Raw genomic sequence first — 13,820 nt, 5'->3', positions numbered from 1 at the left:
GTGATAAGTTCTGGATACATTTAACAGATTTTTTCCGTTCTCCTCAATCCACTCCACAGTCTTGCTGGTATTTTTTATTTAGACTTTTCATCATTCATTTTTTTCCCCATCATCTCTGATATGAAAAAAGGAATAGCTTCGAATGAGACGAGCCTCATAAAGAGAAAAACAAACCGTGGGTGGAGAAGCAGGATCAAGGATGTGTGTCCAAAGATTTACAATCTCGCATGAAAATTCACAGGGAGAGATTTTGGCTTTGGATAAACTTTAGGATACACTACAGGAGCCCCACACACTCACCACGAGCTGTCACTGCACTCATACTGACGAGTAAAATGTGTGTGATCTCAACTTGAAAAACAACTTTTAAAAAATGAAAATGCACCTAAAATTTTTCACTTTCAACATTTCTTCCTACATCCCTCCCAAACTTTCCCTCCCACCCCTCAAGCTAACCCCACCTCACAAACACACACTCCCCCGTTAAACATGTGTGTATGTGTATGTGTGTATGTGTGTGTCTGTGTGTGTGTGTGTGTGGTTATCTTCCTCCCTCAGTCTCTCCATGGCTGGATTGTGGCAGCAGCTCTGCTCTCTGTGGCAGGGTCGAGCTCTGGCTCTCCTCCACTTTATCTGCTTTCTCTCCCCAGCCTTAGGTGTTCTTCCCTGGGATACCGAATCCGGCTCATCCCCTCTGGAGGTAAGACATCTACACTGTCACTGGGTGAATGCAACTCATATGCAGCTATGTGCAAAAGACCTACTTGATTGATTTATAGACATATTTTGCAATTTGGATAGAGTTTTACTGTTCTCCTGCACGTGACAGCTAAAATTGTTTTGAAATCAAGGAGAGGGGGCGAATTACTGCACAGCATCTAGCAGTTTGTTTTAGATTAACTCTGTCTTTGTCACTCCGGTTAAGTAATCACTAACAGATTATGCTGTATCAGACTGTAAATAAAGCATGAAAAGAGAAGAACCAGGGAGGCCTGTTAGGAGAGACAAGACATGAACAGAAGAAGTAAACTCATTTGCAAAATGGAGATCTGCACAGTGGAGGAATGGAGAAGGAAGACCAGAAAGGTTCCTCAACTCAAACCAACTGTTGGACTGAGAGAGCTGTGGGATTTCCAGCAAAAAGAGGGAAGGGGAGAGAGACGGAGAGCAGAATGGATGAGTGAAAATGAGAGAAAAAGAGCAGCAAAGTAATCCAGCGGAATTTATGATTATACTGTTGAAACACATGCCTGCGATGCTGAATCCGGGGGAAGGAGAGTCAGCAGAGGGTGTCTGTGCAAGTACACAAGTGGGCATGTACACAGTTTGCACTTGTGGCTTTGTGTGCATGAAAGTGTGTGGATGTGTGTGTTGGCAGGGGTTGGAGGTGGTGAAGGGGAATTTCTCTCGGACTTTCCTCCGGGTTGGCTACCATAAGATTGCAGAGATTCCTGCAGGAGCCGGCAACATCAGCATTCAGGAGACAATAAAGAGCCGAAATTATTTGGGTACACACACACGCACGCACGCACGCACGCACGCACGCACGCACGCACGCACGCACGCACGCACGCACACACACACACACACACACACACACACACACACCCTCAGACGTCCAACCATATCTAATGGCAGAAATATTTCCAGAATGACAAACACTAGAGTGATAGACGAACATGGGAATTTTCCAGCTCTGCAAACCCAAAGTGGCGTCTCCATCATCAATGGAAACTGGGTGATCGACAGGCCTGGCATCTACACTGCTCTGGGAACTCAGCTGACATACCGACGACCAAATGAGATCCGCTCTCGCAATGGAGAGTCCATCACTGCACCAGGACCGCTGACCGAGGACCTGCATGTTTATGTGAGATGCACAGGGACACTGGCTGCTGCATTGATATCATCCTTCCTATGTGTCATACCACTTGTCTGGGTACCAATAATGTCTCTTTTTCTTTTTCGCCCACAGCTGATCTATCAGCAACCAGGCCCAAGTATCTACTACGAGTACAGTCTGCCTTTAAAAACACACCCCACTGCTGAGCCAGATATACCTTCTGATATTCTGCCACTGGGTGTGTGCATATTTCCACATGCATAAATACAAACTGTATGTGAGTGACCCTAAATGGCCACAGTGTCATCGCCTCATACTGAATATTCTGGTTATGCCCTCAGGGAGCATAACGCATAACAGATGCTCCTGTTTGTGTCGGCAGAAGAGCACTTGTGTGTGTGTGTGTTTGGTGCAGATTTCACTGCAGGGTATTAGAAACGCCAGTATGTATCATTTTCAGCCTTTTGAAAATTTGATTTGGATTTCGATAATATTTGATACAGGCAAGCGGCCAAACTTTGTTCTGGCAATGAGCAGTTTCTCGCACCCTGAGACAATAATCAGTCACTTGGGCAGATTTTATTTCATTACCTAATGTTTAACCTTCATTAAAGAAACAGCTTGATGTGTGTCTGCAGACACTGGCAAATAATTGTTTAATTTTAGGAGATCTATTGAACCATGTCCCACCCAAAGCACAAATATACAAGGATTGTATTCCTTACGTTTGTTAGCATAATAGTAACTATTTTCTCAGTTAATGTTCATGAAAGCTACATCTTTAACCATTTTGTACAGGCATGAAATGAAACAATGCATGTGCCATTGGATGTCAATTTTTAAATACCAGTGTCAATTGCACTTGACAAACAGACAGCACAATGTCTTTCCAAAAATGTAAGAGTTATATGAGATTTTTTTCCCCTGTAAAACCTCTTGAATTTTCTTTGTGCACTGCAGGAGATTAACATTCATCTATAGCACATTCAGGGTTTATTTAGTATTCACTGACTGAAAAATGTTTTTGGTAATTCTAAACCTGCTTAACTAGTGTATGCCATCAGTAAAATCGCATCTAATTCTTACACCATTATTAGTTGCACAACTTCTTCCCTCATCCCTGTAACTATTTAGCTCCACTTCACAAGCTTTGTCTTTCTTGTTGCTGAGCCAGCAGGCCCATCCTATGCAGATGACAGTTTGGACCAAGATGACATCAGCAACAATGACATCATCAAGGAAACCCCCAAGCCCAACCAGGTTTCCCCCGATTCCAGCGTGAACTCTGAGCCTCAGCCCGCCTACACCTGGACAAAGAGCGGATACACAGAGTGCAGCACAACCTGTGGCACTGGTGAGAAACAGCATACAACAAAACAGACATACAGTGAATTTATACTGTCCAAATCTTTCTTTAGATTGACCCCATGTAGGCCTGAGACCACAGAGACACTGCAGTAAAGAAAAGCATATAAATTATCAATAGATGTTAAAAAAAATCTAAAGATGGCACATACAAATGTAACAGAAAGATGCACCTAACAGTCAGTGGTGTCTCCAGAAAATGTTGGCAAAAAGGAGGGAAGAATTTTAGCTTGGTGGCCTGGGAGGGCAGTATGTGGAGGTTCCTATATAAAAAACAGAATAGAATAGAGTAGAATATTATTTATTAGTCCCACAAAGGGAAATTTGCAAAGTCACTGCAGCAAAGTGACAGTAAGAAAAATCAAGAAAATACATCCATAAATTAAAGACATAAGATATATACACTATATATACAATATAAATAAGAAAAAATACACACAAGGATACTAACAACACAAAACTTCATGCCAGTCCTTTGTGCTTTTCTGTCTCTCTTGGTTATTCTTCTGCATTTTCTTGCTGAAAAAACAGAAAATATTTTTAAATTTTTTTTTCATTTTTGGTTTACACTGCAGGCCAGTCCAAATATTCAAACCTACAGTAATGCATTGTTTTTGAAGAGTGGACAGAGTTTAACAATTACAAGGCATTGCCATGAAATTGTTTAAATTCATCAGAGATTCAGCATAGATTAAATCCAGTATCCATTTTTATAGATATTAAAAATTTGAAGTTCTGTTTTAAAATTTATAGAATTGTAGAGCACGCCTTATAGTGTATATACTAAACTTTAACGTTAATCTTGTTACTAACTTTTTTTGTTGAACACTTGAATTTTGGTAGGGATTAATAAAGTATCTACCTACCTACCTACCTACCTACCTACCTACCTACCTACCTACCTACCTACCTACCTACCTACCTATCTACCTATCTACCTATCTATCTATCTATCTATCTATCTATCTATCTATCTATCTATCTATCTATCTATCTATCTATCTATCAATCTATCTATCTATCTATCTATCTATCTATCTATCTATCTATCTATCTATCTATCTATCTATCTATCTGATTTAGATAGAGAAGTCTTAAGATTTTTACACTTGTATTTAATAGTAACATTGAAAAATGAAATGCTCACGATTACTTTATTTTTACTGTTTTTACTTACGCAATTTGATACTTGAGCTTTCATTTAGAAAAGAAAATCAGTGCTGCAATGATAACTTAGCTGCTAATAATGTGAAAAGACAGCAAATTAAAACCAATGTTAATGACTTGTGCGTTAGAAATAGCTGCTCAAGTCACTTTAAACTAATTTCTAATCCCTATTAACTAAATTTAAATTTGGAAGGCAGGATTTCCATGCTAATTTGATTTAGTGATTTTGACAGCCTATGGACATAGTGGTGACAATTTGCTTCCCTCCTTTCTCTCCCAGTAAGTCCACCTTTGTTGCCAATAGTCACACATCCATTTAATGACTCTTACGCTATTATTACGAAAGAAAACAGCTTTGCTTCCTGTCAAATATGAACCCAGATAAACACATGCTCACTTGCTTAGTCTCTTTTGTGTGTCTACACTCTTGCCAGGAAAACGTCAGGTGTTCTGGCAGTGTGTTGAGCAGGATTCCCAGGCGACTGTTCCTGCTGACCTTTGCGATCCCGCCACTGGACCAACAAACCTGGAGGAGGACTGCAACATCCAGTCCTGCCCTGCATAGTGAGCAACACACACACCTGATGCCTCCATTGCTGTTACGTGTTACACAGAACGAGACACACATATGCATGAAGCACACTGTATTTTTTCCACATGGCGCTGTGATTTTCAGGGTGAAGTGTGGTCGATCACACATCCAAACCAAGAATCAGTCACCAGTCACAGTCAATCACACTGACTCACTGACTGAGTGTGGATTTGGTTTCCTTGTCTTGTGATGAATACAGCAAGAGATCACTAAGATATAGCGGAACGTGGGTTAGTGCATCAGCTGTATGTTCGGTTGGGGGTTTGTCAGATATTTTGCCCACGCTGTCAGTGATCTGTAATTGCTGTCATTCTGAAATACACACAATACACTACCGTTCAAAAGTTTGGGGTCACCCAGACAATTTCATGTTTTCCATAAAAACTCACACCTTCATTCATGTGCTAACATAACTGCACAAGGGTTTTCTAATCATCAATTAGCCTTTCAACACCATTAGCTAACACAATGTAGCATTAGAACACAGGAGTGATGGTTGCTGGAAATGTTCCTCTGTACCCCTATGGAGATATTCCATTAAAAATCAGTCGTTTCCAGCTAGAATAGTCGTTTACCACATTAACAATGTCTACACTGTATTTCTGATTCATTTAATGTTATCTTCATTGAAAAAAATATGTTCTTTCACAAATAAAGACATTTTTAAGTGACCCCAAACTTTTGAATGGTAGCGTATATGTTTCCACTGGAAATGCAGCAGCAGCAGAAGGTTGCAAGACTGAAACTTTAGTAGTAATAGCAGAAAAAGTCTCAACTTGTGCAGCATAAATTGGCCTACATTGTGAGTCTGTTTTTTATGATCTGGCTGTATAACACCCCTTAAGACCTGGGAAAGCTGACCGCACACAATAGCTGTGGTCAAAACAAAGACAGAAAGCTAGGACACACTCTGCTTGGGGGAGGTCATTTCTGAACTCATGCGTCACCATGAAACCACATCTGCTGTGACGTGCTGAAGAAAAAAGAAACTGCGCTTCACTTCCTCCAACCTTCCTTCTGTCCTCTGTGGTTGGCTGACAGCTGGGATGTGGGGGAGTGGTCCGAGTGCAGCAGGAGGTGTGGGCCTGGCACTCAGCATCGCCAGGCCATATGCCGCCAGGTCACCCACGTCCAAGTCAATGGGACGGAGACTGCGGTTACCGTGGCACCGGTGCTGTGCGGGTCGACTGATAGACCGGTGACCAAGTCGACATGCCAGCTGAAGATCTGCAGTCAGTGGGAGATAAGATCTGAGTGGAGCCCTGTGAGAAAAAGCACACACTTCATTATTACTAGCACACAACTACACTGTTCTAGCTGTAGTTTCATCAGCTGTAGATAAAAAGTCTTTAGATCTTTAATGAAAGCAGTACCACAATGTAATAATGTTCTACGTCAAGTGAAAGTTCTGCTTTCTACAGTAAAATAATTAAATATCAAAATTACTCATTATACATGTTATATTATGTGTCTTGCAGTATTATGAAATCTTTCAGCACTTAAAATGCTAAATCAAGGTCACTTTAAAATTTTATTCCATTTGGCAGATTTTGTGTAACTTCTAGACACTTCAGGTCACCAGCTGAGAGTCTTTATATTCTCGTTTTAGGAAATCATGCAAATTACTTCAAGTTTGTAGATATTTCTCGCTGTCTTGCACACAGAGAATATTTAAGATCTACTCATAGTTTTCAGATTTTCTGTGACAGTCAGGTCAAAGGACCGTAAGACCTGTTCCAAAAGCTTCCACTTGTGTTTATGGGAGCAGTTAATGGTGGATTTTGATGTAGTCTTTGCATTGTTGCCCTGTTGTGGAACACAATTTCCACTGCACTCAATCCAGGATTTAATGACATTTAGTGGGTCTCAATATGTGCAATGCTTCTTGTCCCAGGGGCTGCTGAATATTTCCACCCAGTACAGCCAGCTAACAGCTTTATGAGCAATGTGTACATTATACATTTCAGTATCAGGCACATAATAGACAATTTGGCTCCAGGAAAAATGCTTGTACTGTATCCACACCTAAATTACCTGCAGTATTGTTTGTATTTCTCTCTTCCCATCACCTTTCTGTGTTTCTGGTGCTCTCCTCCAGTGCTCAGTGCCATGTGGAGTGGGCCAGCGCAGCAGGGAGGTGGTGTGTGTGAGCAACCTGGGTGATGTGGATGACGACCAGGAGTGCAACATGAACCTAAAGCCTGACACTCTACAGAACTGTGATATGGGAGCCTGTGCACGCAGCTGGTTCACCTCCCTCTGGAGCCAGCGGGTAACACTGAAACTGTTAGTCTGAGTGTGAAGCTGTGTGAGCGTGCGTTTCTGTGTGTGAGTGTGAGTGTCGAGGAGGAGAGTGTGAAACAACAGTAGGGATAAAAGTGAAATCGTGTTAAAGTCTTGAATGGCCACCTATTGAAAGTACAAGTGTGTGTGTGTGTGTTTTTGTGTGTGTGATATTCCTCAGTGTTCTGCAGAGTGTGGTAAAGGCAATCAAACCAGGTCGGTAGTTTGCCTGATGGATCACGTGACGGATCTCCCACTGGACAGCTGTGAAGGGGAACGCCCACCGGAGGGGACGTTATGTGACTCAGGCCCCTGCCAAAACCGGCTGGAGTGGTATACAGGACCGTGGGGCCAGGTAATTCATGTACACTCATGTAGTACGCACGCACACTTTTAAAACAACACCCATTTGAAGCCTCACTTATGTGTGTGTGTGTGATTTAAGTGTTCGACAGAGTGCGGGACTGGCACACAGACCCGGAGTTTGGCTTGCATTTTCATCAATGATGGTCAAATGGAAGTTGTGGACCAGTTGAAATGTTCCAGCCTTTCTCAGCCAATCACAGCTCAGCCGTGCACACTGAAGCCGTGTGGCGTCCAGTGGTACATCACAGAGTGGAGTTCGGTAAGTGTCATCAAGTCTGCCTCACTTCATGCCAGCCACAATAAATATACACCGATCAGGCATAACATTATGACCACCTGCCTAATATTGTGTTGGTCCCCTTTGTGCTGCTAAAGTCCTCTGACCCAGTAGGGCATGGACACAGGACCTCTGGGGATGTCCTGAGGCACTGGGATGGTGGCAGAGAATTCTGTGGGTTGGATTTGGGGGGTTGCTTGACCTGCAATGTTTGGGTGGGTGGTACACATGACAAACATCCACATAAATGTCAGTTCTCAAGGATTCCTAGCAGAACGTTGCATTATAACAAGATGATCGATGTAATTCACTTCATCTGGCAGTGGTCATAATGTTGTGGCTGATCGATGCATATATACATATCTTACTGTCACAAGTGGGATGGAGCCTTACAGTTAACCCAAATAATGTGAATACTGAAAATAATTTCATGATACTCAACAGGACCAGGAACATTACCTTTAAAGGTCCCATATTCTGCCCATTTTCAGCAAATTGTCATATCTTCCCAGATGAGTTTTGTCAGTTTTTCAGTTCAGAATACTGAAAAAGACGGTTCATTTTATATTGTTTCATAAAAACAATTAATCTGCTGCTGTCCACTGCTGTCTCTTTTTCTGTCTACCATCACCAGCAAGGAGAAAAACAGGTGATCACAGCATTTGACTGCAACATGAACGAATGTGTGAGAGCAGGACTTTCTGTCCCGTCTAACTTTTTCTGAGTAATCATTCTGTATCAATCATTTTGTATGTATGATGGATTGCTCCATAATCTCAGCTTTCCGATTGTAAACAGAGTTCTGATCTCTGGGCATACGATTAAAGCTAAAATTAGTCACATTAGCCACGCAAAGCGGAGGAGGCAAGGATTTTACCATCAAAAAGTAATCCACTGGATCTACTGCTCCTCAGATGATGGGAGTACATGAAGACTCATGTGTTCACTCGTGCAGCCATCAGCAGAATATTTGGCGCTTCTTGTCATCATATCTGATCTGCATTGACTTTACACCTTCCAAGTTTATAACAACCCCAAGACATAATATGAAAGTTAATTTTCAACAGTCATACAAAAGTGACAAAAGTCACATGTGTGTTGAAAAACAGTGTCCTCTTCAATATAATAGAAGCTATGCAGCACACTGTCAACACTTCTCATTGGGACTCTTTCCATGATGAAAGCTGTTCACAGCAAGATCTGCTGTAGTTATCCAAAAGACAATGTTTCTGTGTAGGCCAAGTTGCTTTTTAAGTCTTCATACACTACGGTTCAGAAGTTTGGGGTCACCCAGATAATTTCACATTTTCCATGAAAACTCACATTTTTATTCATGTGCCAACATAATTGCACAAAGGTTTTCTAGTCATCAATTAGTCTTTCAACACCATTAGCTAACACAATGTAGCATTAGAACACAAGAGTGATGGTTGCTGAAAATGTTCCTCTGTATCCCTATGGAGATATTCAGCTAGAATAGTCATTTACCACATTAACAACGTCTACACTGTATTTCTGATTAATTTAGTGCTATATTCATTGGAAAAAAAAGATTTTCTTTGAAAAATACAGACATTTCTAAGTGACTCCAAACTTTTAAATGGTAGTGTATGTCATTTTGCACTGCACTGAACACCAAAACATGTTACAGTGGGGGCTGGAGAACCCAAGCGCAGACACAGAAACTGGCAGACAAGTAAATAAAGGAAAGAGTTTTATTAAACCAGATAACTAAACCAATACATAAATATAGAACGGAACTGGGGGGACAGAACTAAACCAAAACTACTAAAACTCTACAAGCAACTATGATTACAAAAACAGAAGTCTACAAAACTGAACTATTAACAAAACTAAGCTAAGGAGGGGTACTCACAAGATGGGGGAACTGACAAGCGAGGGGAAAACAGGCTGGGGTAAATCCATTAACAAGGTCGGAACAAACGGAGCCCAAGAAGGGGAAATCCAGGAGGGGGAAGAGCAGCAGAGTCCATGAGGCTGAAGTAGTCCGGAGGTGGCAGGCTTAGTGGGGAAAAACAGAATCCAGGAGGGTAACAGAATCTAAGAAGAGATGTGAATCTATGATCCAGCAGGGAGTGAATGGAAGCATGGAGCTTAAATACTGGAGGTGAGGTAGAGAACAGGTGAATGAACTAATTACTGCAGGTGACACTCATTGCAGTAATCAGCTGATGGCAGAATGCAGGCAGGTGAAACAGGGAGAGCAGGAGGGCGAGAGACAGGGAGAGAGAGAGACAGGAGGGAGAGATGACAGACAGGGAGCCAGAGAGAGAGACAGGAGGGAGAGATGACAGACAGGGAGCCAGAGAGAGAGACAGGAGGGAGAGATGACAGACAGGGAGCCAGAGAGAGAGACAGGAGGGAGAGATGACAGACAGGGAGCCAGAGAGAGAGACAGGAGGGAGAGATGACAGACAGGGAGCCAGAGAGAGAGACAGGAGGGAGAGATGACAGACAGGGAGCCAAAGAGAGAGACAGGAGGGAGAGATGACAGACAGGGAGCCAGAGAGAGAGACAGGAGGGAGAGATGACAGACAGGGAGCCAGAGAGAGAGACAGGTCAAAACAAACAGATGAGGAACAATGGGAGAAAGAAGGAAAAAGAGAAAAGGAGGAAGAAGGGCAGAGGCTGGAGCAGAATCACAACAAAACATTGTACTTTTACCTTTGTTGTAATGAAGTAAAACCTTCAAGTGGACATTTTTTTTTTAAAAATCCCATAAAACTCACATTTGTTTCACCAGATCTCACTACATGCATGCCAGAATATGCTTTGTTTTGTCATTTGAATGAACCGACCCTTTCAAAATGATGTCTGCCCGGACTGGCAAATCAGATTTTCAGGTTCTTTTCACATTATTTGAATGATGCGCTGTACAACATTTGCATTTTAGAAAAAGTTTAGAAATGTTGCATGAGCTGTTACGTCACAGTGTCAGTCCACAGATTAGTTTGTGTGTAATCCATCTTCTCTGCCTCTGCTCTCTTTTTCTAACACCTCAGTGTTCACGCTCCTGCAACGGAGGCTACCGTGTACGTGAGGTTCGTTGTCTAACTGACAGCATTGTCCCAAGCGACCGCTGTGACCCCAATTCGATGCCAGAGAGTCGAGAAGAATGCAACAAACAACCCTGTCTAGCAGAAATAGGTAAGTCTGCCGAGCAGTGTGCAGTTTTGCACACTGTGTGCTTAATATAGGAGCAGCTCTGTCACAGCAAGATCAGACTTGACCTGTTAGGACTGAGATTTCTCTGTGATGCTGTCAAGAGGGATAATGTTACGATGGTGAAGATGTTGACCTGGAGTCCCCTTGGAACGATGTTGTCAGTTAGACCAGGAGGAAATGTAAAGAAAAAAAGGGAAGAAATATCACAAGTTTTTGAAGATTTGGATGGAGAGGAAATGTTCTACTGAAATTCTTAAAAAAAAATATATATATATATGGATAAAAAAAAATATATTAGTAAAAACTGTAAATGTCAAAAGGATTTCTTTTAATGTTAAATATGCTTCTGAAGTTCATTGTAATGGTAATGAAGCATGAGCTGCGTTTGTGTGAGATCACACACCGGAAAAATCGGAATGTTATTTTAATCCAATATACAGTAGCTTCTGAAAAACTCCTGGAAGTCAGCACTGACATAATCAACACTGTAAACGGACAGACAGACAGACAGACTAAAATAATAAGATTAAAGTAAAATAGCCCAATTCCAATAAAGTGAAAAAGCAAAAAAGACATTTTAATTGTTTGTTTCATATATTCTGGAAAGAAATTATTACTTTAGAGATGATTCCTTTATTATTATTTTATTTTATTTTTTTTTTTACAATGAAACACCTTTAATAATTGGATAGAACTAAAAGATTTGAAATGAAGCTGTGTTATTTTCCAGATTTGGCCTAAATTATTATGACCAAACACCTGTAACAAGTTATTCACATATGCTCAAGATTGTTAGCTAATGGTCATATGTAATATATAATTACATTTTCCATGGCAATAATAATAATATATTACTTTTTTAGATGAAAATTTACAATTTCAAAAATAATTCTGCAGAGTCCCACAAGAGGACTTAGTTAAAGTGATATTTCTCTATGTTTTTACTCAGCTTGTGGGCTGCAACATATTGTGTAGACTCACATCAGATTTTACAATAATAAAAATTTTATTTCAGTAAATAAATACCACAAGTAAATGTCTGGGTACAAAGTGCAAAAATATAAGCAGCATGATGAGCTCCAGCAGCAAGATGTGGTGACAATAGAAAGGACAATTCAAACAATTAAACCAACATTAATGTTTATTCTGGAAAATATCTTCACACCCCAAATATAACTTCAGGACTGAAGCTTCAGATTTGAATTAGGATTTTTGTACAAACTTTAAAACATTAAACATCAAAATCACTCTCTGTATTATGCCATGGATTAGTGATAATGTAATGAAGCAGAACCATCATAAGATTTTATGGAAGAAATCTCTGTTGATTTAACCTCTAAAACTCATCTCTGTGTATCAAAATTACATATTTAAAAGGTTTTATTTTCAGTGAAAAAAATCCTCTTAAAGCCTTAAATGTGTTTAAATGAAAGAGCAGTTTGCAAATTTTCTGTAATTCTGTCTTTACTGATTTTTTTTGGATTTTTAATCTGACTCAAGTCCTGAGATTATATAACTGACTCAAGTTCTGAGATTATATAACTGACTCAGCTTGGTTTATGTAATCTGGAGTTGTAGGACGCAAGAATTAGCACTTCCACCAAGGCATGACGTAACCAGCCTGTGCGATGAAACACAAAGAATTAAAAATTTTTTCTAAATTTCTCAACCTTATGTATTCTTTCCCTTCACAGATCCATCATGCAGCGATCAGTATCATAACTGTGTGGTGGTGGTTCAAGCCCGACTCTGCATTTATCCGTACTACAGGAGTGTCTGCTGCGCCTCCTGCTCTCGTGCCCAGAAAACATACCCCAACTCATTTCAGAAAAACTACATCCGCAGGTGATACTGTCCCAGAAAGCTTAAATTCACTTCAGGTCATTCCTGGGAAAAAAACAGTACTGTGATGTCGACAGCTAGCATTATTTGGAGGGTGCCTCAGTGTGAGAATGTAGACTGTGATTTTACGTTTAGTCAGCCAGCCTGCCACTGATACATAAACCGGGTAATCAGCTACTTGTTTCTATTCAATCACAGAATAAATACTGTTATTCAATTAAGATCTTGGTGAATCGGACACCAAATTGAATAAAAACCTCATGACAACACATGCATCCACACAAACTTTTATGGGAATTTCATTATGATCAAATCTACATTTTCATTAATATTGTACCTTTAAACTGGACTGGTCACACTGGGTGATGTACTTTTATATTTATTCTTAATAAAGGCTGTATAACTTCTGGTACTCTGCTGTATTTTGTTGTAGTACTATAGAGGTTACAGAAAACATTTAACTGTTTGATGTTTGCATGTTACTTGCTGTCTCAACCCTCACTGATTACAACAAGCATAATGTCATTTCTCAGTTTTAGTTTCAGTTTGAAAAAAAAAATCTTATAAAAGTAATGATTTATCTGAAAACATCTCTTTTCTTTCAGATGCGTTGAATTCAAACCAGTTGTTCCTGCTGTAGTCTCAGGAACCAGTGGTTTCATGTTCTGTAATTGAATGAGGAGACACTTTACTAGATAGACTGACTGGCAAAGTACATGATCATAAACAGAACATTAAAGAACAATTAGTTTCAGTTGTGGTATTGCTGTGGCATACCACCAAACTAAAATACTTCACTAAATGTTTGTTAAAATAAATGTATGCAAAGTCTACAACTGCACTCATTTATGTGCTGTAACATCATAATCATCATAATCATAAACAGATTCATCCATGTG

At 40.4% G+C, this 13,820-nt stretch overlaps 1 protein-coding gene across 1 annotated transcript; it reads left to right on the top strand.

Annotated features, from left to right (window-relative positions):
- Positions 1-565: 565 nt before the first annotated feature.
- Positions 566-13,333, top strand: adamtsl7 (ADAMTS-like 7). The gene is made up of 12 exons (XM_055009558.1): positions 566-700; positions 1,379-1,508; positions 1,695-1,870; positions 1,976-2,081; positions 3,018-3,197; positions 4,810-4,939; positions 6,009-6,231; positions 7,066-7,239; positions 7,432-7,605; positions 7,696-7,875; positions 10,917-11,061; positions 12,774-13,333. Exons 1-12 carry the CDS (start codon positions 566-568, stop codon positions 12,926-12,928), a joined length of 1,908 nt encoding a protein of 635 aa, XP_054865533.1. The 3' UTR covers positions 12,929-13,333.
- Positions 13,334-13,820: the final 487 nt, after the last annotated feature.

This window comes from Amphiprion ocellaris, chromosome 4 (assembly GCF_022539595.1).
Source record: "Amphiprion ocellaris isolate individual 3 ecotype Okinawa chromosome 4, ASM2253959v1, whole genome shotgun sequence".
Lineage (NCBI taxonomy): Eukaryota > Metazoa > Chordata > Actinopteri > Pomacentridae > Amphiprion > Amphiprion ocellaris.
Note: the sequence above shows the minus strand (reverse complement) of the source record. Positions and strands in the feature narration are given on the sequence as shown.

Excerpts from the sequence above, each read along its gene's own strand:
- adamtsl7 (XM_055009558.1), top strand. The coding sequence starts at position 566 with ATGGCTGGATTGTGGCAGCAGCTCTGCTCTCTGTGGCAGGGTCGAGCT. Across the intron at positions 2,082-3,017 it reads TTCTGATATTCTGCCACTGG|CAGGCCCATCCTATGCAGAT; the intron begins GTGTGTGCATAT and ends TTGCTGAGCCAG. Across the intron at positions 4,940-6,008 it reads ATCCAGTCCTGCCCTGCATA|CTGGGATGTGGGGGAGTGGT; the intron begins GTGAGCAACACA and ends GTTGGCTGACAG.